At 39.4% G+C, this 24694-nt stretch overlaps 1 protein-coding gene across 10 annotated transcripts in view; it reads right to left on the reverse strand.

Annotated features, from left to right (window-relative positions):
• The window catches only part of Immt (inner membrane mitochondrial protein), a 42963-nt gene that overhangs the window by 1043 nt on the left and 17226 nt on the right, over positions 1–24694 (reverse strand). Inside the window, exons 4-14 of one of the 10 annotated variants that reach the window (XM_028762335.1) lie at positions 21295–21403; positions 20331–20432; positions 19933–20028; positions 16462–16598; positions 12299–12402; positions 11083–11218; positions 10247–10376; positions 7141–7155; positions 4829–5052; positions 2742–2873; positions 1318–1447 (exon numbers count right to left, since the gene is read on the reverse strand). In XM_028762335.1, the coding sequence (XP_028618168.1) occupies positions 1318–1447; positions 2742–2873; positions 4829–5052; positions 7141–7155; positions 10247–10376; positions 11083–11218; positions 12299–12402; positions 16462–16598; positions 19933–20028; positions 20331–20432; positions 21295–21403 (1315 nt within the window). Of the gene's footprint in view, positions 1–1317; positions 1448–2741; positions 2874–4828; positions 5053–7140; positions 7156–10246; positions 10377–11082; positions 11219–12298; positions 12403–16461; positions 16599–19932; positions 20029–20330; positions 20469–21294; positions 21404–24694 lie in introns of all 10 variants that reach the window. The other 9 variants (XM_028762334.1, XM_028762332.1, XM_028762339.1 and 6 more) reach the window with 9 other exon arrangements.

A 24694-nucleotide genomic window follows, 5' to 3' on the forward strand; every position in this document is an offset into this window, starting at 1 on the left:
CTATCTACATCCAACAAGTCTTGTTAACGTGGTCAAAGCCGGCCTTGCACAAGGGAGCAAAGAGATGACATCATTTGATGAGGACCTGATCTACTAACACTAAAAACTGGGAGATTGTAAGTACCACAGCCAAGAACCCTTCCCTTCCTGTGAGACCCAGAAGAATGCACAGTCAAAGAGGATGCAGGCGTCATTCACATTTGCAAATTTTCTTTTTTGTTTGGCAAGAGGGTCTCACTATATAGCCCTGGCTACGTAGACCAGGCTATGCCTATATCTGCCTCTGAGCTAGGATTAAAAGCATCTGGCACTACACATGGTGCTTTCTAATTCAGACATTTTTATATTTAGTGTTTGGAGGTGGGGCAGTCAAATAATATGGTTGCTCTAAGCAGTCCTAGCTCACTCTATAGACCAGGCTGACCTCGAATTCAAAAGAGATCTGCCTGCTTCTGCCTCCTGAGTGCTGGGATTATAGGCATTTGATACCACTGTCCAGCTGTAGGCCAAGAATTTTAAGGCCATCAGAAATTTGTCAAGGAAAAAACCAGACCACAAAGATTTCAAATAAAACTCAATGAACTAGGAGTTAGAGAGAGGACTCAGTGATTAAGAGCACTGGCTGCTCCTCCAAAGGATCCAGGTTCAGTCCCTAGTACCCACAAGGTGGCTCACAACTGTCTGTGACTAGTCCCAGGGGATCCAACACCCTCTACTGGCCTCCTTGAGCTGATACGTGGTGTACTTATATACATGCAGGCAACATACTTACATTATGTAAAAAGTAAATTATTTGAAAGCATTTTAACAAAAAACATAATGAACTAAGCTAGACTTTGACATTCAGTATTGTGCTTATTTTTACTGTCATTAGACAATATCCAAAAAAGAAACCAAAATCACCCTTATTACATTACTGTGCTTGTTGTGAAATGTGTCACTTATTACAATTTAATTTTTGGATCCTCTTTTTTCCAGTTTTTTCTCAGAACTCTATACTTAAACTTGTCCAGTCTGGGACCAACTCTTCAAGAACTGAGTATCATCGTATAGTGGAGTGGCTACATGCCCCTATTATTAACAAGAAAGTATCCTGAGAAACTGTACAGGGTCAGACCATAATATATGAAAGGGAGCCGGGCAGTGGTGGCGCACGCCTTTAATCCCAGCACTTGGGAGGCAGAGGCAGGTGGATTTCTGAGTTCGAGGCCAGCCTGGTCTACAGAGTGAGTTCCAGGACAGCCAGGGCTACACAGAGAAACCCTGTCTCAAAAAACCAAAAAAAAAAAAAAAAAAAAAATATGAAAGGGAGCTCACTCTGAACGGCCTGCTCAATTCCTCTCAACCTGGCATACGCAGTATTTATGTCCAGAGTAAAGCTGTCCATTTGTTCTTGACTGCGACGACGAAACTCTAACTCTTGCTCAGACAGTTTCTCAGACAGGCCCTGAAATAAAACATAGACAGTGTACAGGAATCTAATGTTATCATCATGCTTGCCACTAAACTAGATTCTAGTCTTCCAGAAACTACTAACTTTGAAGTAAAAAAAGCCTTTAACATCTCAAATTATAACTAGGTGTAGTAACACACCTTTAATTCTAGCACTCAAGAAGCAGAGGCAATTGAGTTCCAAGCCAGTCTGTTCTATACCAAGTTCCAGGCCAGCCAGGGCTACATAGGGAGAACCAATCTAATACAAATAAAAATTTCAAAAGAGCTGCTTGTAAGGGGCTGGAGAGATGGCTCTGTGGTGAAGAACACTTGTTCTTGCAGAGGACCCAGGTTCAATTCCCAGCAGTTACAATGCAGCTTAAAACCATCCTAACTCTAGTTCCAGGGGATCCAATGCCCTCTTCTGCCCTCCTCAAACACCAGGCACTCATGTAACTCACTGACATACATGGAAGCAAAATATTCATATACATAAATCTTAAAACAAACCAAAACAGCTACAGTGTTCTATATTAGGCTTGAAACTTTTATCAAGTCATACTAGTTTTTCAAGACAGAGTTTCCTTGTATAGGCCTGGCTGTTGTGGAACTTACACTATAGACTAGGATGACCCAAACTCAGAGATCTGTCTCTGCCTCTCAAATGCTGGAATTAAAGGCATGTATCATCATGCCTGTTCTCTGACTCATGTTCCTTAAGTTTCTGAATTTTCTGATAGGACACAGAAAAGCTGTTAGCTAAGCTTTTAGACTGCCATCTTTAAAAAGAAATTTGAGGTGGCTAAAGATGGCTCAGTAGCTAAGACATTTCCTAGAGCATTCACAAAGTAACTCCAGTTCCAGGGGATTAACCTCTTCTAGCCTCTGTAGGCACTAGGTAAGCACACAGTACCCATATCCATATATGCAGTAAGCATCTTTATATAGAAATTAAAAATCTTTTTAAAATGAGACATTTTTGTATTGCAACCCAAATATGCTATTAGATCTGTATAGCTGATCATGAACACAAGCATGCCTGATGTAAAAAGAATTGGTTCTATAATTTATAACTAACAAAAAGCCTATTCCACCAAAGTTAGGTAACACTTCATTCTTATCTTCAGAGTACACATGAAGGAGAAAGGCTAAGGGTGTGGAGCAGCTGTACAGAACAGGTGTAGCATGTGTGAGGCCCTGAGCTCTGTGCCCAGTTGCTACCCAAAAATCAAAAAGGAGAGGAGAGCTCTTCTTGATGCCAGTGGGAAAGGGGAGGAAGAAGCTGAAGCCTCACTACATGTCCTCACCTGTTCAAATTCATACTTCAGTTCCTGTTCTTGCACCTTGAGGACATCTCGTAAATGATCAGTGTGGGCAGCTGCCTGTCGTCGAAGTTGGGTCCGCATTTCATTCTCCATGGCATCTCTGACTTCCTCTACCTGTGAAACCAAACACAGTAATGGGTAGTTCTCAAATTTTCATATATACATTTAGGGAAAGGGAAAGATTAGTTAGTAAGATCAGCAGTTGTAATGTAAACTCCATTAATGCGCTAGGCATGTGTAAATAATTATCTAATTTTTAACAAGAGCCACAAAGCCAAATATCCAAAAGCAACTGAAACAAGGTCACATAACTACACCAAAAATCCTATTTCAAACAAGGGGTACCTCTGGCCTCAAACCCTGTGCTTCCTTCCATTATGCTGCCATGTGGCCCTCAACACAGAAACAAACACCATTATTTGGTGAATCACATATACCACAGGAAGTAATTTATTCCAAAACTTAGAGCAAAGAAACCTAGTTCTACGCTGGGTACAAACCTAGTTTAACCATAACTGCTCATGTTCATGTTTCTACCTTTTTGTATGGTGACAATGCCAACTTTGAGGAATCAATGTGAAAATTAGTACCCAAAAGGTACACTTGAACACAGTTCTTTGAAACCAGCAACTTCTTTTCACATGAATTTGTTTAACATGGGCCAATCAAAACAAGTTAGGAAATGCTCCATCCTGCTTTACTCAGCAATTAACCATGGGTTATACCAGACATCGACGTAAATTACCTTGAACACAAAACTCATCCTTTCTCAGAAGTAGCACACTGAGACAATGCATCCACTTAAGCAGTGTGTAAACATTTAAGATCACCCTGTGCCAGACAGAACTTGTTGTCTGCTTGGATAACTGACTCCTCAGACAATGCACACACAGACACTTGCAGTTGGGACACTTGTTTCTGAGAGTGAAGGTGAACAGGATGCCCACTCTAAAGCCCTAACTCCCACTCAACCTCCTCTGCCCACTCTCACTGAAAACAGCAATACAACAGAAACTGACCCACAGGTGCTGCTTGAAACTCAAAGGACAGGAGGGACGTGGCTGAGGCAGTGGCTTCCAAATGTAGAACTAAGGTTTAAGGAGAAGAAGCAGAATGACGGGAGCACACAGCACAAATGTCCCAGTGAAAAAGACATTACACAGAGAAGGAAACCAAAAACAAAAGCTAAGCAAAACTCAAGAAAACAAATGTACTTACAGAAGGCAAGTGTGTCATTAAGAGTCTTGGGTGTTGCCGGGCGGTGGTGGCGCACGCCTTTAATCCCAGCACTTGGGAGGTAGAGGCAGGATTTCTGAGTTCGAGGCCAGCCTGGTCTACCGAGTGAGTTCCAGGACAGCCAGGGCTACACAGAGAAACCCTGTCTCGAAAAACAACAACAACAAAAAAAAAAAAAACAGAGTCTTGGGTGTTGTTTAAGAATGTGAACTTTTGGGCTTATACTGTAAACCAAGAACTCAGGATAAGGTAGCACTACAGCTGTGAGTTCCTATCAGCCATGGCTAAGTAACAAGATCTAAGCCAGCCTGGTTACACAGCAAGAACCTGAGAAATTATTAAGACAATACCTTGAACTAAAGTAGGAAAAGAAAAAAAAAAAAAAAAAAGACAGGAATTTACTATGGATGCAGACTGAACATGAGAGTCGATGAGAAGACGGAGTGGTGAGTTCCTAACTGAGTCCCTGAGTGCATGTCTGATACATGACATAGACACATACACACACACAAAGGGTGAATGGAGGTATTTCTTCCCCTTTGAATAATCACACCTTCAACTTCCAGAGGTCCTGAGTTCAATACCCAGCAGCCACATGGTGGCTTATGACCTTCTATAATGAGATCCGGTGCCCTTTTCTGGTCTGCAGGCATACTCGTAGACAGAACACTGAATATATAATTAATAAATAAATACTTAAAAATGAAAAAAACAAACAAACAAACCTAAACACCACTCTAATGACGGCTTGGCATGAATAACATCTACTACTAGTCAGCGGTGATGGAACAAACAGGTTAACTTTAAATGTCAGGTCATTCTCTCTCCACTACCTTTCTGTCCTGCTCAGCCTGAATTTCACTTCTGTGGTGCTCCAATGCTTTTGCCACTGCAGAGTCAAAGGTCCGCTTTTCTTCTAGCTTTTGCCTTTCCAGGGCTAGCTCAATGTGCTGCTTCTCTGTGGCTTTCTGTTGTGCTAGCTCTCTGTTGAGCTGATCAATGCGACGATGGGCGTGAGCAATGAGTGAGTTCAGGTCATCAGTAGAGAGTTTGTCAGCTAAACAGATAACATCTAAGTATTAGTGATGTCACTGAAAATATAAAGCAGAAAGAAGCTAACACAAAATTCAAATCCTCCAGTTAAAGTAGAAATTAACAACTATTGTCCAGCAGCTAAAGCACTATCAATTCTAAGCAAAATAATGGATGGATCCTATTATTATTATTAATAATAATAATAGGTGTGAGGCAGCACACGCTGCTCCTTCCAAGAACTCTAAATCAGTGTAATGTGAACTCATCATATCCTGGCTTTCTAATTTACTAACTTTACTTCTAAAAAGACAGCTTGTAGACACAATCACTACTATATGTCATTTTATGTAGAACTATATCAGCCCTAACAAATATTCAGAAGGAAACCAACTCCCACAAGTTCTCTGAGCCACAAGTACACTGGCAGGCACACACTCCTTCCTCCTCCTCCAACATACACAGACACACACAAACATACACACACACACACACACGTAAATATGTGTAAGAATCTGCAAAGCTGAGAAATGGCTCAAAGGTTAAGGAGAACACTGGCTGCTGTTTCATAGGAACTGGGTTTGATTCCCAGCACCCACAGAGAAGTTCATTGTAACTCCAGTTACAGGGCATGTTAAGGATACCTCTGGACTCCACAGGTACCAGGTATGCAAGTGGTGTAGATAAAACACCCAAGACACATAAAATGATCCTAAAAACCAATTTTTTTTTTTTTTTTCGAGACAGGGTTTCTCTGTATAGCCCTGGCTGTCCTGGAAATCACTCTGTAGACCAGGCTGACCTCAAACTCAGAGATCCACCTGCCTTTGCCTCCCAAGTGCTGGGATTAAAGGCGTGCGCCACCACCACCCAGCTGAAAAGCATTTTTTTATGAAAAATAAAAGAAAAGGATTGCTTTCTACTAAAACTAAAGAGTCTCTTGGTTATATTCCTTTGGGAAACAAATTATTTTTATTTTCTGTGTATGGGTGTTTTGCCTGCATGTATGTCTGTGTGGCTAGTGTTGTAAGAGGCCAGAAGATGGCACCAGATCCCTTGAAACTGGAGTTACAGATGGTTGTAAGCCTCCAAGTGGGTGCTGAGAAATGAACCTAGGTCCTCTAGAAGAGCAACCAGTGCTCCTAACCACTGAGCTATCTCTCCATCTGTTTTTTCCTTTCCTTGAATGCACACTACCTAGAATAGTAATCTGTGGTCAATGATACCCAATGGGATCACTTGTGCTTCTTAATAGTTGTGCCCAAACACTCAGTTACACATACACACACTCACTCAGTGCGACTTGTTGGTTGTTTGTTTTAGAAGGGGAAGCAATTTCACACTCTACAGCATTCCAACATTTACTAGAGGGTAGGAATGAAGGCTCCTGCCATAAAATACAAAATACAGGCAATTCTGTAAGATAAATGATCAATTCATCAAAAAGCAAGCGAAAAGCAAACAATGCAAACAAGTAACCACTGGGATTCACTGAGTAATTTCAATGTGTAGGACATCTCTGAAACCTGGTTTGAATTAAATACCGTAAGTAAAAATACTATAAGTAAAAAGTCTTAAGCACTGCATTTTTAACAGCACTAGAGAATTATGAAAACTTAAGCATAATAACAGTATTCTGACTGTCTTTTTAAAAACCACTCAAAATATTTAAAAGGAAAACGATATATTTGGAGTCTGCTTTGACACGAAGGCTATGAATAGATAAGACAAAACTGGGCATTGGTTGATAATTGATCAAACTGGGTGAAACATCCATGGGAGGTGCTTTTTTTTTTTTAATGTTTGAAGCTCTTTGAAATAAATAACAAGTAAAACAAAAAGGAGATATATATATATATATATATAATCTTTGCTTTAGCTTACACACACACACACACCTCTCACATTTAAAGCCTTACACTTTAACACAATTTTTCTTGATTATCTATGGATGACAATTGAGAATTATCACAAATTCAGTTCTATTTGCTATAATTTAGATGGCTGACACAGGTGCACATGCGCATGCGTGCACGCACACACCAGAAAGAGTTCACTATTTCAATACCTGAAAAAAAATGTCATTAAACATAAAATATACATAATTACTCACCTAGGTCAGAAATACCTACAAAGAAAGAGAAGAATAGTTTGAAAAAAGAAGGCACACACTTTGGTTAGCCATCATTAAATAGCAACATCCAGAAGGATCAAGAAAAGAGGTTACTAGAAAGCAAAATATTTATTTCCTGTATTTACAGAGTCAGAGACAGCATTCCTAAGGTAGGCTGCAATATTTCAAAAGAAGAAGAGAATCACTGACATTACAGATTGTTCTAGTTAGAAGGGATTTGTCACTGTTTAATCAGCACATCTACTGAAGACTTTACTAGGGGACACAATTCTTTGATTATTGTCAGCTGAACTCATTAACAGAAAATTTCTCCACCTAGTAAGTACTAGGTTCTAGTGGCAGGCCACTTCCAACTGTCAAATACTTGTAGAATTAACATTTTTCTTTAGAGGCAATTTTGGAACAGAGTCTTTTCAGATTCTGTTATCTTTTCTACTTTCTCCTGAAAGCTGATGTTACAGGAGTGTATCACAATAAGCTTCTTAAATAAACAGTACAGTGAACTTTACATTAAATTTACATTTAACCTGTGCAAAATTAAACCAAGAACTCTGGCTGAAGTTTAAATGATGTTCTGTATCATGATTACAAACACTAATGAACCTGTGACAAGAGAGGAGACGGCTGCCAGCCTGTAATTTGCCTCTCTCTTTTTCCCCTTGGCAGTTCTGGAGCTAGAACATAAGCTATGTCTCCAACAAAATTTTACACTTTAATTTTGAGACAGATCTACACTGTAGCCTAGGAATTTGCAGTCCTCTTGCCTCAGCCTCTACAAATACATGGGAGTATAGGCCTGCACAGCTAGAGCTGTCTTTAGTATGAGCTTGTTAAGAACCTCTTGGTTTAAATTCAAAGGATTTTTCATTAAAAGGATCTGTTTCTGTGTCAAAGGAAAACCAAAGTTGAGACAATGTAAGAGATGACTGTAACAGGGCACATGAACAACAGTATGTGCTATAGTACACAAGCAATAAAGGAGACATGCTTACGGACTCTTGAGTTACCAGTCCCAAGCACTTTTCAAAAATACTGTTTACTTTTATGTATGATGTATGTGTGCTTGCATGAGTTTATGAGCACTATGTGTATGCAAGTGCCTGCAGAAGCCAGAAGAGGGCATCAGAGCCCCTGAAACTGGAGTTGCACATGTAAGCTACTATGTTGCTGGGAACCAAACCTTGGTCCTCAGAAAGAGCAGTAAGTATTCTTAAGTACTGAACTATCTCTCCAGACCTCAAGCTCGCTTCTATACTTGACATAAAGATACATCCTTAACAGTTTAGTTTACAGGTTCTTAAACTTCACAATAGCACCAGCCTATTCTGTGTTTTTTAATATTTATTTTTAAAAAGTATGACATATATTTATTTATTTGAATTGGGTGCACCATGGCAACTGTGTGGAAGTCAGAGAAGAATTTTTGAGAATTGGTTCTCTCCTTCCTCCATGTGGGTCCTGAGGATAGAACACAGGTCACCAGGTTTAGCAGCAGGTGTCCATACCACCAAGTCTCCTTTTTAGAGAGAGACAATACCAGGTCACTTGCACTGATATACATAAGGCACATTTGATTATTTCAAAGTTTTCTTTCTTTTTGTTCTTTTTAGTGCTGGGGACTGAACTCAGGGCTTGTACACACTAGCCAAGTGCTCTACACCAAGCAATCCCCTCTAGCCTAGTCTTCTGCCACCTTTTCTTATTTTATTTTATTTTATTTTTGAGTCAGTGTCTTATTACATTACATAGCTCTGGCTATCCTAGAACTTGAGATGTAGGCCAAGCTGGCCTCAAGCTCACAGAGATCCATGCCCCCTCTGCCTCACAAATTGTAGGATTAAAGGCATATGCTACCACAGCAGGCCCTTTTTACCTTTTTTTTAAATGCTGAAGCTCCAACCCCTGCCTCTTGAATGCTAGACAGTCTTCAACCACTAAATTACACCCCTAGCTCTCAAATTCTGTGCTCTTACTACAACAGTGCCTTAATGTACACTGGGAATTTCCTTAAGCAAATACAAGAAGCTGAAATGCTGGGTTAGGAGTATACACATCTTCAAACCAATTACTAAACAAGTGGTCCCTGGTATCTTCGTATTCATATCATTGTTCTGGGTACACACACTAGTTGTCTTCTATCACTTCACCCTCAGATGACTATAGCATCTTAATTAACTTTATGCTTTTGAGACAAGGTCTCACTATGTAGCCCTAGCTGTCTTAGAACTCACTATGTGGCCCAGACTAACTTCAAACTAGGCTGGATTCTCCTGAGGCTGTCTCCCTAGTAGTAGGGCTAAAGGTATACACAATCATGCCTGGGGTGTAACCACCTTTTAACTGCCCTTATGCATCATATCACTTCTTTTATTCAATTTCATAATCTCACAAGAATGGGTTTTCCACTAGTGTGCACACAGCAGTAAATGCCTGTAATCCCAGTACTTGGGAGGCTGAAACAAGACAGTAATGAACCTAAGAACAGCCTGCAAGAACTGGGGTCACTAACAGAACTCTCAAGTGTGCCTTAACTAATCCATTCCAAAGATTTTTAAATACTAAATGATTTGAGTAAGTATATAAACATACATATCTTAATAGAGTTCATGTTAAAACATCACTTTAAATCACTCGGATTCCAAGTTTAATTTTTGAGTAGCAAATCAGAATCAAATCTTTTTATTTTTTGTTTTTTTTGTTTTGTTTTTTTGAGACAGGGTTTCTCTGTATAGCTCTGGCTGTCCTGGAACTCACTTTGTAGACCAGGCTGGCCTGGAACTCAGAAATCCGCCTGCCTCTGCCTCCCAAGTGCTGGGATTAAAGGCGTGAGCCACTACTGCCCGGCCAGAATCAAACCTTGAATCATAGAACTAAACACTAGTGGAACTTCTGCTCACCGTGATTGGAACTACAGGAGTAATGCCAGTATCCTATCTGCTGTGGCTGTGACAGAGAAAACAACAGCCTATACACTGAGTAAGGCATGCTAGAAGCACTGGGATTGAAAGAGTAGAGTTGAAGCATGTTTAGATTAGTTGATTAGATGCTAAAATGCAGAAAGAAAATGGCAATCGGTTGTACTTACTCATCCCTTTCCATCCAGGAGTGATGTCTGGAGTGATACTGTCCAGCTCTTTCCTAAAGTCATCCCTTGCTTGGACCACAAGATCATGATACTGAGACACCACCTTAGCCTCTGACTGAGCAGCCTGGACCTAAGCAGATACAAAAGGTCTCTGGCTAAATGAAACAAAAAACACCATCTACACTCTTAAAAAAAAAAAATCAGTCTAGTTGGGGGGGGGTACAAACAATACATAGAAACCCAAAGATCAGAAAATACAAACTAACTTGTCTTTTCTTTAATACAATTTATTTTGTGAAAGCATGTATGTGTGTTATACCTGTGTGTGTGTGTGCGCGCGAGCGTGCGTGCGTGTTCACGCACCACAGTATGTGAGTAGACATCAGAAGATATCTTGAGAATCAGTCCTGTCCTTCTACTAATTGAGCCCCCAAAATCCAATTCAGATCATCATACTCAGAGGCAAGTGCTCTTATGCTGCTACCAGCCATCTGACACAAATTTTAAAAGTCGTTAAAAATGATACTTTTAAGATGTATTTATTTATGTATATGAGTGTTCTATTTGTATGTATACCTGCATGACAGAAGAAGGCATCACATTCTATTATAGATGGTTGTGAACCACCATGTATTTGCTGGGAACTGAACTGGGGACCTCTGTTAAGTGCTCTTAAGTGCTGAGCCATCTCTCCAGCCCCATACTTTTATAATGAATACTTTAAAATAAAAAAAAAACTTAAAGATATAATAAGAATCATTATTTTCCTGAATTCTTAAAAATGCTTTAACATCTACTTTAAAATATAAAACATTACAAAGACTTCAAAAACCTACCTTTTTGACAACGTTATCCAGATCAACTATCATGCTGTGAAGTCTCCCCTCTGCAGCAGTTATATGAGGGGTGGCCCCAGCAATCCCTCTTTTCTTTGCATCTTCAATTATAGTTTTCATCTTCTCTAACTCTTCTCTGAGGAGAAAAAAAAGAAAAAAAGAAAAATATTAAAGCTCTGTATAATTGTTACTAACTTTATTAAAGAATTTTGAAGTGAGGGTAACACACAAATGTCCTCAGGCAATGGTACATGAGCAATTCGGGCTTTAGAACAAGAGACCTCTGTCAGTTTCTGTGTCTGAACTTAGCTGTGTTTCCTATCAGCTTGACCCAAGCTAGAGTTATCTAGGAACGAACCTCAAATGAGAACATTATCTCATCTGACCGGCCTGTAGTCAAGTCTGGGAAGCATTTTCTTGATTGAAGACTGATGTTGAAGAGCTCGACCCACTGTGGGTGGGGTGCCATCCCTGGACAGGTGGCCCTGGGTTATTAAGAAACCAGGCTAAACAAGCCATGGTGAACAATGGTAAGCAGAATTCCCCTATGGCCTCTGCTTCAGCTGTCTCCAAGTTCCTGCCTTGATTTCCCTCAATGATGGGCTGTGACTGAGCTGTGTGAAACAAATAAGCCCCCCCTTCCTCCCTAAGCTGCTTTTGGTCATAGCCTTGATGACCAAACTGAGATGCTAGTTTGTATGCTGACACAAGAAGCAAACTAAGATACTAGGTTTTGCCAATATGTAGGAAAAAAAAGATCAAAATGGCAGACAGTTCAATAAATTAACTGCTTTTATAGTGCTGGCAAATTGTTATGACATACGTTCTGATATAACTCTGAGATATATATATATAATTCTGATACAATTCTGATATAACTACACTGAAAATCCTCACTAGAATATGGAAATTAGAACAAAACTGTGATAACTGTATAGACACATATAATCTAAGCAATAATCCAATGCAAACTTGAATTTTATATGAGCTCCTTTATATAAATTTCTACTCATTTTACTTTAGCTTAATTGTGATTCATACAGTTCATTCTCTTAAATCTTCCTGGGGCCAGTTCAGAACATACACTGGTGGTGAAGTGAGGGAATGGTTTCTCTGCTTTTTTTTTTCATTCATAAAGACAGCACAGAGAAAGTCTAGCCCACAGAAAGCCACCAGGAAAGGCCCTAATTACTTGTTAAAGTCCATGAGTAATTACTTGGCTTTGAGCAGGGCGTCAGCAGCTTCATCAACTGCCTTTCTTCGCTCCTTCAACGCACCCTCCACTCTTCGCCACTGGGCTGACTTCTTCTCACCTGCAATCTAAACAAAATTTTAATTTATGTAAACATAATTAATCGCTCTCATTGTCATACAACAACAGGTCAAGATTAATGCAGAATTCTTGTGACATTAAATTCAGGGGGAAAATTATACACAAGTCTAGCCAACCTGCTCTTTATAGGGCATTCTAAGATAAGACAACACAACTGACTTCAGGACTCTCTTTCAGCACCAATTTTCCAGGCAACATTCCCACTGACATGTAACACAGTCTTCATTTTAAGAGCATATCATTTACCAATGGAGAACTGAAAAGCCAATGCTCTTAAGATAGAGATAGCTTTTACTGCACTCGACCACTGTAGCAATCTAATGAGCTTCTTAGAATCAATTTTTAAATCCTTAACTCCAAAACATTACAAAGAAATTCCTTTACATTACAACACATTGAAAAAATATTTAAAATTGTATAAAATAGTAACTAAGGTCTAGTGGTAAGATTAATAAACACCCTCAATTTAATATTGATGGGCATAAACATTTCAAATGATATCCAAGTACTACAATGCAATATGGAAAAATGAACCTTGCCTTGTATTACAGAATTCTTCATAACTAAGACTTGTAAAGACATAAACATAAATGACAAAGATGTATCTTCCTGGTTGAAAGCAATTCAGGCTTACAGAGGTCCAGAGAGAAAGAGCCCCATAACAGGTACAGTTAGGTCAAGCGCAGCTATTTCCCAGCACTACTCTGATAAAAATAACCTAGGGACCAGAAGGATGGTTTAGCAAATAAAAGAGGTTGTCGCACAACCTGACAACCTGAATTTTATCCCTGAAATCTATATAAATAAGCTAGACACAGTGGAATGCATCTTGTAAGACCAGCATTCCTACACAGAGACAGGAGGCAGAAACAGAAGAGTCATCTGACAGCTAATGGAGCACCTAGCCTAGAGAAGATACTGACAAGAACACAGAGATACTGGCTCAATAAAGTAAAAAGAAGAAATTGACTCCTTAAAAGTTGTCTTCTGACCTCCATACATGCACTATGACATGGACACACCCATACTAATACACACTTAGCATACATATACACAATAACAAAAGAATGTTATCTATTATAGACCACAGGTCCACATACAGTTTGCTAAAACAATCAGAAGTTGGAATGCATTTTTAACATTTATAAAGATGTGCCAGGCATAGTAACACACATCTTTGATGTGAACACTTAGGAACCCAAGGCACAAGGATCACAGGCTTGTCTGGTAAACATAGTGAGTTCGAGGCAATAGTCACACATAGTGAGATAGTATCCCCCCAAAACAAGCAAAAAACAAAACCATACAAACAAAAACCCTCAAAACTCAAACAAACAAACAAACAACCTATAAAAATGGACTATAGGAGGGCACAGTGGTATGGTGGGGCTACACAGTAAGAGTATCTCAGAACAAAATAAAATTTTAAAATGTGGTTAGGGATACTGTTTAATTGGCAGAGTGCTTGCTAGCATACACAAAGCCTAGGGTTCCATCCCCAGCAGCACATAAAACCAGACACAGTAGCACATGCCTGCAAATCCAACATTCAAGATGAAGAGACAGAAGACTCAGAAGTAAAGGTCATCCTCAGTTACATAACAAGTTCGAGGCCATCCTTTGATACAGGAGACCCTGTCTCAAACAAAAAAATAAGCTTAAATAAAAACAGCTTTGTTCAATGAAATTTTTTTTTTTTAAAAAAAGTAGTGTTAAAAACAGTTGAAAACTGTGTTTACAGATTTTTGTCATAACAGGCCTACCCATCATCTTCATTAACTGCTTCTGTAAGGGCTCTTCAGTAGTAAGCTGTGTACCTTCCCTAGAGGGCAATATTCTTCCACGCTGCTCTACTCCAAAGCCACCAACTGCTGTCCCTCTGAACAACATTCATCCAGTGCATCCCTGACACCAAGGACATTGCAGTCCTCCCACACCCACGAAACGAGCGTGACCAACATCTGACTGCTTTCCCATTTTGCTGACTAAACTATGATAGCTACACTTTTCCCCCCATGAACTTCAAACTTTTTAAGTTTTCTTTTCATTTATTTATTATTTATTTATTTTGTTTTGTATTGAGACGGTTTCTATGTGTAACAGCCCTGACTAATCTGGAAATCACGTTGTAGACCAGGTTGGCCTCAAATTCAGAGATTTAGCACGCCTCTGCCTGGGATTAAAGGTCTGTGCCACCATGACCAGTCACATTTTAAGCATTCAAGTATTTATTTATTTATTTATTTATGTATTTGAGTACTGTATCTGCATGTACAGCTGCATATCAGAAGGCATCAGATCCTATTATAGATGCCTATACTTACCTACCTGTATTTGCTAGGAATTGAACTCAGAACCTCTAGAAGAGCAGACAAGTGCTCTTAAAGTCATATCCAACTCACTGGTGGATTAACAACACATAATTCATCATTCGTGACCCTGGAACGCATGGCAAACTCACTTTCTGATCACCCTGAGCTTCAGCCTTAATGTTATAGTTCACATGCTTGCTCTACTTTAGTCTAAATAATTTGGTACTGAGCTATGTTTTCATATACTGAAACACAAAGGTAATTGTAAAGGAAATTTGCTGAGTCCCAGTAATAATTCAGAAATCAAAATTATTATTTTTAAGTGATTAATAGAAGTTACTAACATAAACATTAAAATATGTTGTGTCTGTGCTATATAAGAAGTTTTATTACGCCGGGCAGTGGTGGCTCACGCCTTTAATCCCAGCACTTGGGAGGCAGAGGCAGGCGGATTTCTGAGTTCGAGGCCAGCCTGGTCTACAGAGTGAGTTCCAGGACAGCCAGGGCTATACAGAGAAACCCTGTCTCGAAAAACCAAAAAAAAAAAAAAAAAAAAAAGAAGTTTTATTACTATTTCTTAAAATTTTAAATACTAAAATTTTAAATATTAATTTTCTTAAAATTTCTAAAATATCTAAAATATTCTACAATATCTAAAGTTCTAAAATATCTAAAGTTTAAAGTTTATTTAAAGAAATGTTTGGTTGGGCCAGGTGATGATGGTACACACCTTTAATCTCAGCAGTGGGAGGCAGAGACAGGCAGAGTTCAAGGTGGCCTGATTACAGAGTGAGTTCAGGGACAAGCAGAGAAACTTTCTCAAAAAATAGCAATAAAAAATAAATAATTAATTAAATATATTTTTTTAAAGGTAAGAAAAAACCATGTGGAAGGAGTAGTAAGAAAAAGCAAAACTAAACTCTCTCTCAAGCCAGATGAGATTGTGGGCACCTAGTAATGTTAGCACTTTTCAAGTAGAGAAAGAAGCAAGTTCATCTTTAGCTACAGTGAGTTCATTACCAGCCTGTGATATATGAGATTGTATCTCAAGCAAAACAATAAAATTAAATAAAAGTAATTTATTTAAAATAAATGAAAACACTGTTTAAAACCTAAAAATAATGGGAACTGGAAAGATGGCTCAGCAGTTAAGAGCACTGACTGATCTTCCAGATTCCAGAGGTCCTGAGTTCAATGCCCAGCAACCACATGGTGGCTCACAACCATCTGTAATGGGATCCGATGCCCTCTTCTGGTGTGTTCGAAGACAGCTACAGTGTCTAAACAAATGTGACCCACTCTTTAAACATTAAAAAATTACATTTATACATTTTACTGATGACATTTCTAACTAGTCTTATGTATCAGCTACATAATAAATTTAGTATCAGTCTGAATTACATGAGATCCTGTCTTCAAAAATAAACCCCCGAATTCTCACACTGTTAATAGTGCTGTGGTTCATTTAAAACCTATCTGAAGGTTTTTCTCAGCTAGCACAACACCTGTGATATCCCTACTTAGGAGGCTTATGCAAGAAGATCACTGCAAGTCACTGTCAGTCTGGCAGTCCTTAATGCAGGCTAGTCTGAAATACACAGTGAGAAGATTCTGAGTTAAAGATACAGATGGAAAAAGGAAGGACAATCATCAAAGACTGTCTTTACTCTGTGAGAAAGCCCATCACACAGAAGCAACCAGTCTATTTCACAGGTCAATCCTTCCTTGGCGCACCTCAGAATTGTCCATGGCTGTTTTCAGTATGTTGGAGTGTGCCTTTACAGCCTGGACTGCAGCATTCTGGGCTGTAATAGTCTGCAGAGTGACAGATGCAGTCCGGTTCAGAGCATCTTCTAAACTCTTGGCTAAAGCTGAAAAAAGAAAGAACAATTAAAAACAAATCCTCCCTACAAAAGACTTTAAACTTCTATTCTTCTCCTATAAGTATTCCAGCACACTCAATTCATAAAAACATCAAACAAATAAACCATACACAGGACTCAATTTTAGGAAAGCACAATTCTCTTAAAAGTACAAGAGTGGAGGTATGGGTGGGGACTTAGTTACAGACATGGCTCAGAGCCCTTGCTGCTTCTGTAGAAGACAAGGGCTTTGGTTCCTAGCACTCACATGGCCGCTCAGGACGCCGTCTAACCCTACTTCCACTTTAACACCCTCCTCTGGCCTCCAGAGGTATCAGGCACAACACATACATACATACATGCAGGGAAGCACTCTCACAGAGTTAAAAAACAATCAATACATCTTTAATAAGAACAGATGGTAGATCTCTTAGAGTTGACTGTATGATTTTCACTTTTATGAATGTCTGATTTTTCCAAATTAAAGGTTATTTAGGAAAAAAATCTTAGAAAGGCTAATAAATCAAACAGAGAAAGTTCAGAACTGTCTGAAAGGTATACATGTAGCAGAATCATTAGCTTTTTCAGTTTATAAAAATCACAGACTCACCAGGAAAAAAAAAAATGCTTTCTCACCAAGAGGAAAACCCATAACAGCTCATAAGTCCAAGATACAAGGAAATAACAAATCAAAGAGAAAGAAAACATGCCAACAAAAAAGTACAAGAAAAGCTGTGTGTGGTGGTGCTTGTCTGTAACCCTAGCATTCAAGAGACAGAAGCCAGAGGATAACCACACTTTATACAGCACACCCTTATCTCAAGCAAGGTCGATGAGACGGCTTCAGCAGGTAACGAAAGGCACTTGCTGGCAAGCCTAATAGCATGAGTTCAATCCCTGGAATACACACATGGTGCAAATAAAGAACCAACTCCCAGGCTGATTACCACATACACTTGGCATGGCACCTGTGGCCCGTGACATACAAATATATGTGCACTAAATAATTAAGTAAATAAATACAATTTGTAAAAAGACTCTCTCCAAAACAAAGAAGCAAAATCAACCAAGTAACAACAACACAACAACAACAAAAAAACAAAAAACAAAAACAAAGAGGCTTAAAATGAACACTTTCTCCACAAAAGCGTACAGAAATAAATACCAAATGTTAAAGGCTGTCCTCTTCTTTAAAAAAGAGAGAAAAAAAAAAGGGTGGGCATGTGCATACAAATAAGAAAGCCAATAATGAAAAAAGTACCAAGAAAGTGAGATCAAAGTGCAGCTTAATCTAAAGAGCATGGTATCAAGAAACTAAGAGAAGAGGGAAAACATAGTATCTGGCTCTTGGGCTAGGCTTTTTTTGTTTTGTTATGTTTTTTTGTTTTTCGAGACAGGGTTTCTCTATGTAGCTCCTGGAACTCACTCTGTAGACCAGGCTGACCTCAAACTCAGAAACCCGCCTGCCTCTGCATCCCAAGTGCTGGGATTAAAGGCGTGCGTCACCACTGCCTAGCTTTGGACTAGGTTTTTTTAATGGTGGGCATCCAAGACCAGACAGCAGTGGACCATACAGAAATGAGACTGTCACCTGCAACGTTACCCTCTTTTGAAATCTATTGTCTATGTTCTAATCCTTGATTTAAAAAAAAAAAAGTACACAGGCATACATAGTTCTAAGGTTTAAAAAAAAAATTAAGAGGCAAAAGCCAAGATGCTAATTTTTTTCAGTTTTCCTAAACCAAGTCAAGAAAATTTAGACCAACCCCAAAAAGACCAGCTAAAGCAGCAGACTCTGCATCTCAAATTTATAACTTAAATCTAGGCACTCATGACAGAAGAATGAAAAGTGAGTAGAGAACATGTAATCTTATACCTGAGAAGACTGAGCCAGGATTGAGGTCAAGGTCATCCTGAGCTATAGTGTTATACAGTAAGGTCAAAGACAGCCTGAGCTACACATAGCAAAATGTATTAGAGACAGATGGAGTGATGGAGAGAGAGAGGGAGGGAAGGAGGGAGAGAAGGAAGAAGAATATTAACATCACTGACAAATGAGAAAGTGCAAAACATTTCACTGAGAATTTATTTAACGTTTTCAACTATCTATAATAAGGCCAAGAATGAAAGAGAACACACAATTAAAACAACTCATGTCCAATAAGGCGTCCTCTAACCGTCCTAGACCTAAGGCTCCTTCCCCATCCTCTCTCTCTCTCTCTCTCTCCTAACAGCAGCTCCTTAGCACAGGGCAGAGCTGATAAGGTGCCAAGGAAACAGCCAGATGCAGCAGCAGTAAAAACAAGTGATGTGGCCAGAGAGAAAATTCACAATAGCTGCTAGAGAATTTGAAATAACTTCCTGTTCAACAAAAAGCTCTTTACACTCCATTATTTCCAAAGTCACTAATAGACATCACACAGAGCAATAAACAACAGCCTGCATCTCCTGTACAAGAGGAGTATCTATGTAATAGCAGGCTGGGGAAGTGGCTCTGTGAGCAAAATGCTGCTCAAGCATAGGGACCTGAGTTCAGATCCCACCATCTACATAAAAGCTGGGCATTGAAGCAAGCACATCTATAACCACAGTGCTGGGATAGAGAATCAGGCAGATCCCAGGATTTGTCAGTCTAACCCAGGTGTTCTCAACCTTCCTAGCGCTGCAGCCCCTTAATACAGTTCTCTATGGGGTAGTAACCCCCAACCATAACTGTAGTTTTGCTACTGATATGAAATCAGAATGTAAGTGTTTGATATGCACATGGTCTATGGCAATCCCCAAAGGGGTCATGACTCACAGGTCTTGAGAACTTCTAGTTTAGCAAGGTTCTTAAGGTTCAATGAGCAATCTTGTCTCAAAAAATTAGGTGAATAGCAATACAAGAAAGTATCTAAAAAATCAATTTCTGAGTTCTAGACACTCATAGGTGAGTGAACCTAAACACACACACACAAACACACACACAGACACACACACACACACACAAACAGAAGTGAAGCTTAAGAGGAAATATTGTTTCGCTGAAGACTAGCAACATCACAACACCCTCTTTCCTATACATACGTATATAAGCATTAAAGGTTGAAATAATCCACTTCTGTTTCCTGGAGTTATAAGATAGCTTCATCTAGAATAAAATGGATTTGTAATGTTCACCAACACACTGTCAGAAGAGCTTGTTACCTGGGTAAGAGCAGTTTAGGTGGAAAGAGCACAGATGGTGAAATGGTGGTGGGAACTAAGCAGTGACATACGGAAACCAAAGAAACCCCAACAGCTACTGGACCACAAGTTGGGCTAATGGATGAAGAGAGCACTGAGGATGACTTGGTTTACATACACTCCATCTCAACTTGTTCTTGCTTTTCCTGTTGTGCTAGGCGAGCTGCAACTTCTTCGGGTGGTCGCTCCCTTACAGAAGATGAGAATGCTTCCTCTTGCAGCAAAAGTGAACAAGAGGAAAGCAAATTTCAACAGATTTTTAACAGCTAACAGAGGTAAAAGAAAGCAGTGACATCAACAAAAAGTGGTGAAGACTAAACTCATGGATTCCAAAGAAAATAAGGGATTCATACTTAACATATGGGTCAATTTGAACTTAGAAGTTAAAGTCTTCCTAGTCAAGTCTGAAGGCTGGAAACCAGTCTAAGTACACATTTCCAGTTATCTATGGGCTGCTTAGGCAATACAGTTCTGGTGAGCAAAACATCTATAGTGCAATATAAATAATTAAACTACCTGTGGTTTCAGATGTAGATTTTCCTTCATTAGTGTTGGGACATTCGGTTTTTATAGTGTCCTCATGCTGAACCGCAGGGGCCGGGACCGAAAGTGTATCACCTGCTGCAGAAATAATTTGAGCTGCCCCTGTAGATGCTATAAATACATGTTATGCATGGTACTCATCCTGCTGTTACCCATAAAAGGAAACTACCACTGAGCACGTCACACTGTACATACAAATATTGTACTGCCCTGTGTTTGAGCAATAAACAGAAACAGAAAATTGACAAATGTTGACACAAAGTCTTCTCAGTGTCTACAGACACTTTAATCCCTCTTACCTCAAGAAAGGATTCTAGTGACAGTGCTAACTCTAAGCACAGTTAAGTGAACATCAGTAACACATCAAAAAGAACAGTGGAATAAAAAGGAGTCTGTGTCAAAGGAGGAGAGACAAGAAAGCGATCTGGCAGAGGGTCTCTAACTATTCTGAAGAGTAGCAGAGATGGAGGAAGACATGAAAGATGTGGAAAAAGATGACAGGTCCAAACAGAAGACAGTAGGTTCAGAGCAAAGATAGTGTATGAAGAAAAGGATGCATTAAAAAAAAATTTCAGTAATGACAATTTTAAGATTAATTTATAAACAAGAATGTTGATGGAAGAGGAAAAACAATTTTAGAGATGAAATGGGTAAGAAAACAGGGAAATGAGACAAATTTTGTTTTAAGAATTAAAGTTCTTATTCAAAAGATATCTCTTAACATATACACAGGATAAAAGGCTGGGTATCAGATAAAGGAAAAAACTATTAAAGTTAACTGCTAATCAGAGTTCAATACTATGTCTACTCAACCACTGAAACCCACAGGGGGAAAACAGATTGACTTCTGAAGGAAACATGCTCCTCTAACTTTAATACACAGACATTAAGGGAATTCCTCCCATTGTACCTTCCAAAGAGTGGCTCTAACAAGTACCTGCTGAAGCTGGAGTGTCTTCCTTCTTTTTCTGGGTCTGTGCCACGGGCAGTTTGGAGTCTTTCATCACCTCTGATACGCTGGAGATTTTTAGTGGACCAGACTGAATCTTGGAAATGGAAATGTTTAAAATTTAGGATATAATGTTGTCTTTAAAAGGAAACATATAGCTGGGCAGTGGTGGCACATACCTTTAATCCCAGCACTTGGGAGGCAGAGGCAGGTGGATTTCTGAGTTCGAGGCCAGCCTGGTCTACAGAGTGAGTTCTAGGACAGCCAAGGCTACACAGAGAAACCCTGTCTCAAAAAAAAAAAAAAAAAACCACAACCCCCCCTCCCCGAAAAAAAGGGAACATATAGTAGTATTCTTTTTTAAAGGCCAGGTTATCAACATTTTGCAATATACTTATAGAAAGAAACTGTCATTACTACAAAAAACATTCTAAGAACTTAATTTCAATGGACTAAGCCATGCTTTAGCACTACCGAAGGCTTCCTCAGGAAAGACAATAGAGCATGTGCTGTATGACCATCCCTTCCAACGTCATTCCTCTTACAATAACTAACACTGAGAAGGCTATTTCCACCTAGAGCCATTTCTTTTTTTTTTTTTTTTTTTTTTTTAAGATTTATTCATTATTTTATTTATGAGTACACTGTCGCTGTCTTCGGACACACCAGAAGAGGGTATCCAATCTCATTATGGATGGTTGTGAGCCACCATGTGGTTGCTGGGATTTGAACTCAGGACCTCTGGAAGAGCAGTCAGTGCTCTTAACCGCTGAGCCATCTCTCCAGCCCCCGAGCCATTTCTTTTTTAAAATAAAATTATAGTTTTCTGTGCGCACTCAGGTAGGAACAAATGATTGATGACAAGCCTGGAGTAAAACAACATTTGTTTGTTGTTTCTTTTATTGCCAGGATGCAATTACACATGAAGAAACATGTGCAAGAAGTAACTGCTTTTCTTTCCCAATTAAAGCCAGACTAACTTAAAGTACTACTGTTCATTAATGAAACTGTGAGATTTGCTGGGGGAAATGAAGAAATAATGAAAACTGTTGTTCACCACTTTTGTTGTCCCCTTTTTATTAATGACCAGAGCAGGCAGGCAGTGGGTCACATGGTCCTAGATGATCAAACAGAAATGGTTTAAAACTTTGTCACAGAAACTAGAAAAATACCCATTTTCTTTGAATTAGGCTGCTTTCTTAAAGAATTGAATATTATTATGTCTTTGGGTGTTGTGCCTGCATATGTCTTTATATTGCATGTGTACTTGGTACCCAGGGAAGTCAAAAGAGGGTATCAGATCCCCTGGAACAGGAGTTACAGATGATTATAAGCCACCACATGAGTGCTGGGAATCAAACCCTAGTATCTTCTGGAAGAGCCTCCAGTGTTCTTAATCACTCAGCCATCTCTCCAGCCCTGGCCTGTTTTACTTTTTGAAACAGGATCTAACTCTGTAACTCAAGCTGGCCTTAAAACTCCAATGCTTCTACAGTAGCCTTCTAAATGTTGGGACTGCAAATATGATCCACCACACTGCTACTTCTGAATTATGAAACACATGTTCACTGTTTAACAAACACATATTGAGATCATCAGTGGTTACAATGGGCCCTTCACTATCCCCTTCTCTTCTAGCTCGTAGGCCATCATTGGGAAAACGCTAAAATCCTTCCACCCTAGCATAAACTGAGGAAGATACACAATTTTCCACTTATTTAAAATACAAATTAACATGTAACATGTTGTTGGTTTGTTTTCCCCTTTTCTTGTCAGAAATTAAACCCAGAGCCTCATGCATACTGGGGCAAGCTCTCTCCAGGCCAGAGTTTGTTTGTGTGTTTGTTTGTGTGTGTGTGTGTGTGTGTGTGTGTGTGTGTGTGTGTGTATTTTTTTTAAGAGACATTATCCTATTATTTGCACATAGGTTCCAGTAACTCACACTCTCATAGCAAGCAGGTTTATGATGAATTTCCAAATTCAGATCTTCAATTTCTCCAAATTTTTTTTTTTTTTTTTTTTTGGCTTTTTCGAGACAGGGTTTCTCTGTGTAGCCTGGGCTGTCCTGGAACTCACTCTGTAGACCAGGCTAGCCTCGAACTCTCGAACTCAGAAATCCGCCTGCCTCTGCCTCCCAAGTGCTGGGATTAAAGGCATGCGCCACCACTGCCCGGCTAATTTCTCCAAATTTTATTCCTATGTCAAATCTTTTTTACAAACATAGTATCAGAATAAAATCAGTATCTGAAAAAAGCAAGTGCCCTCTCACCTCTACCATAACACTTTTCTGAAGTGTTCTTAGCTAGTCTTCTACATTGTTAATTCTTTAAAATTATCATTCCTGGTTCTTACTGTTTTTTTTTTAATCTTTTACAAATGTCATAAAGCTACAGATTTATATGAAATATTATTTGGTCATAAAGTAGGAAAAGCAAGAAAGAGACTGCTTAGAGTAGTAAATATCAAACCAAGCACTGGTAAAGTCCACACACCACAGAAAGAAAGGAACCAGTGCCAGGCACTGGGGTGTTTACCTTTAATCCCAGCACTTGGGAGGCAGAGGCAGGTGGAACTGGATCTCTGAGTTTGAAACTAGCCTGGTCTACAAAATGAATGTCAGGACACCCAGGGCTATACAAAGAAATCTTGTTCCTCCACCCTCCCTGTATCTACAGGAAATAACTCTGAGAATGACTATGGATAAATACCTAGGCCTTAAGCTAGGCCTTGTTCCCCACTAGCTCACAACTTAATTAACCCGTTTATTCCGCTCAATGAGTGCCACACGGCTGGTTTCCACTCCTCAGTTTCATATGTGTCTCCTCAGAAGAAATTCAGAGATAATCTCTTCTTGTTCCTGACTCTATCCCAAAGTTCTTCTCTCCCTACAGGAACTCCCATCTCCTATTTCCTGCCTTAGTTAATAGGCCATCAGCTTTTTATTGGCAGGTAATGCTTCTATACAGTACACAAGAAATTCTCTCTATACCCCTCTACCCCCCCCCAAAAAAAAGAAGGAAAAAAAGGAACCAATGGCCAGCTTCTAGACTGACATTTAACCTTTCCATACTCAATCAGAATTCTTTATTTTCAACATTTATTTATGGGAGGGAGAAGCACACACCACGGCACTCATGTGATGGTAAGACAACTTTCAAGAGTTAGCTCTCTGCTTCCAACATGTGATTATCAATCTTGATGGCAAGAATTCACCTACTGAACCATCTTGCCAGTCCACCGACAATCCTTACAGTCTCATTTTGCCCTTCCCCTTCCTTCCCCTTCTTCCCCTTCTTCCCCTTCCTTCTTCCCCTTCTTCCCCTTCTTCCCCTTCTTCCCCTTCTTCCCCTTCGTCCCCTTCTTCCCCTTCTTCCCCTTCTTCCCCTTC

Source organism: Grammomys surdaster, unplaced genomic scaffold (assembly GCF_004785775.1).
Source record: "Grammomys surdaster isolate TR1022 unplaced genomic scaffold, NIH_TR_1.0 133, whole genome shotgun sequence".
NCBI classification, from domain to species: domain Eukaryota; kingdom Metazoa; phylum Chordata; class Mammalia; order Rodentia; family Muridae; genus Grammomys; species Grammomys surdaster.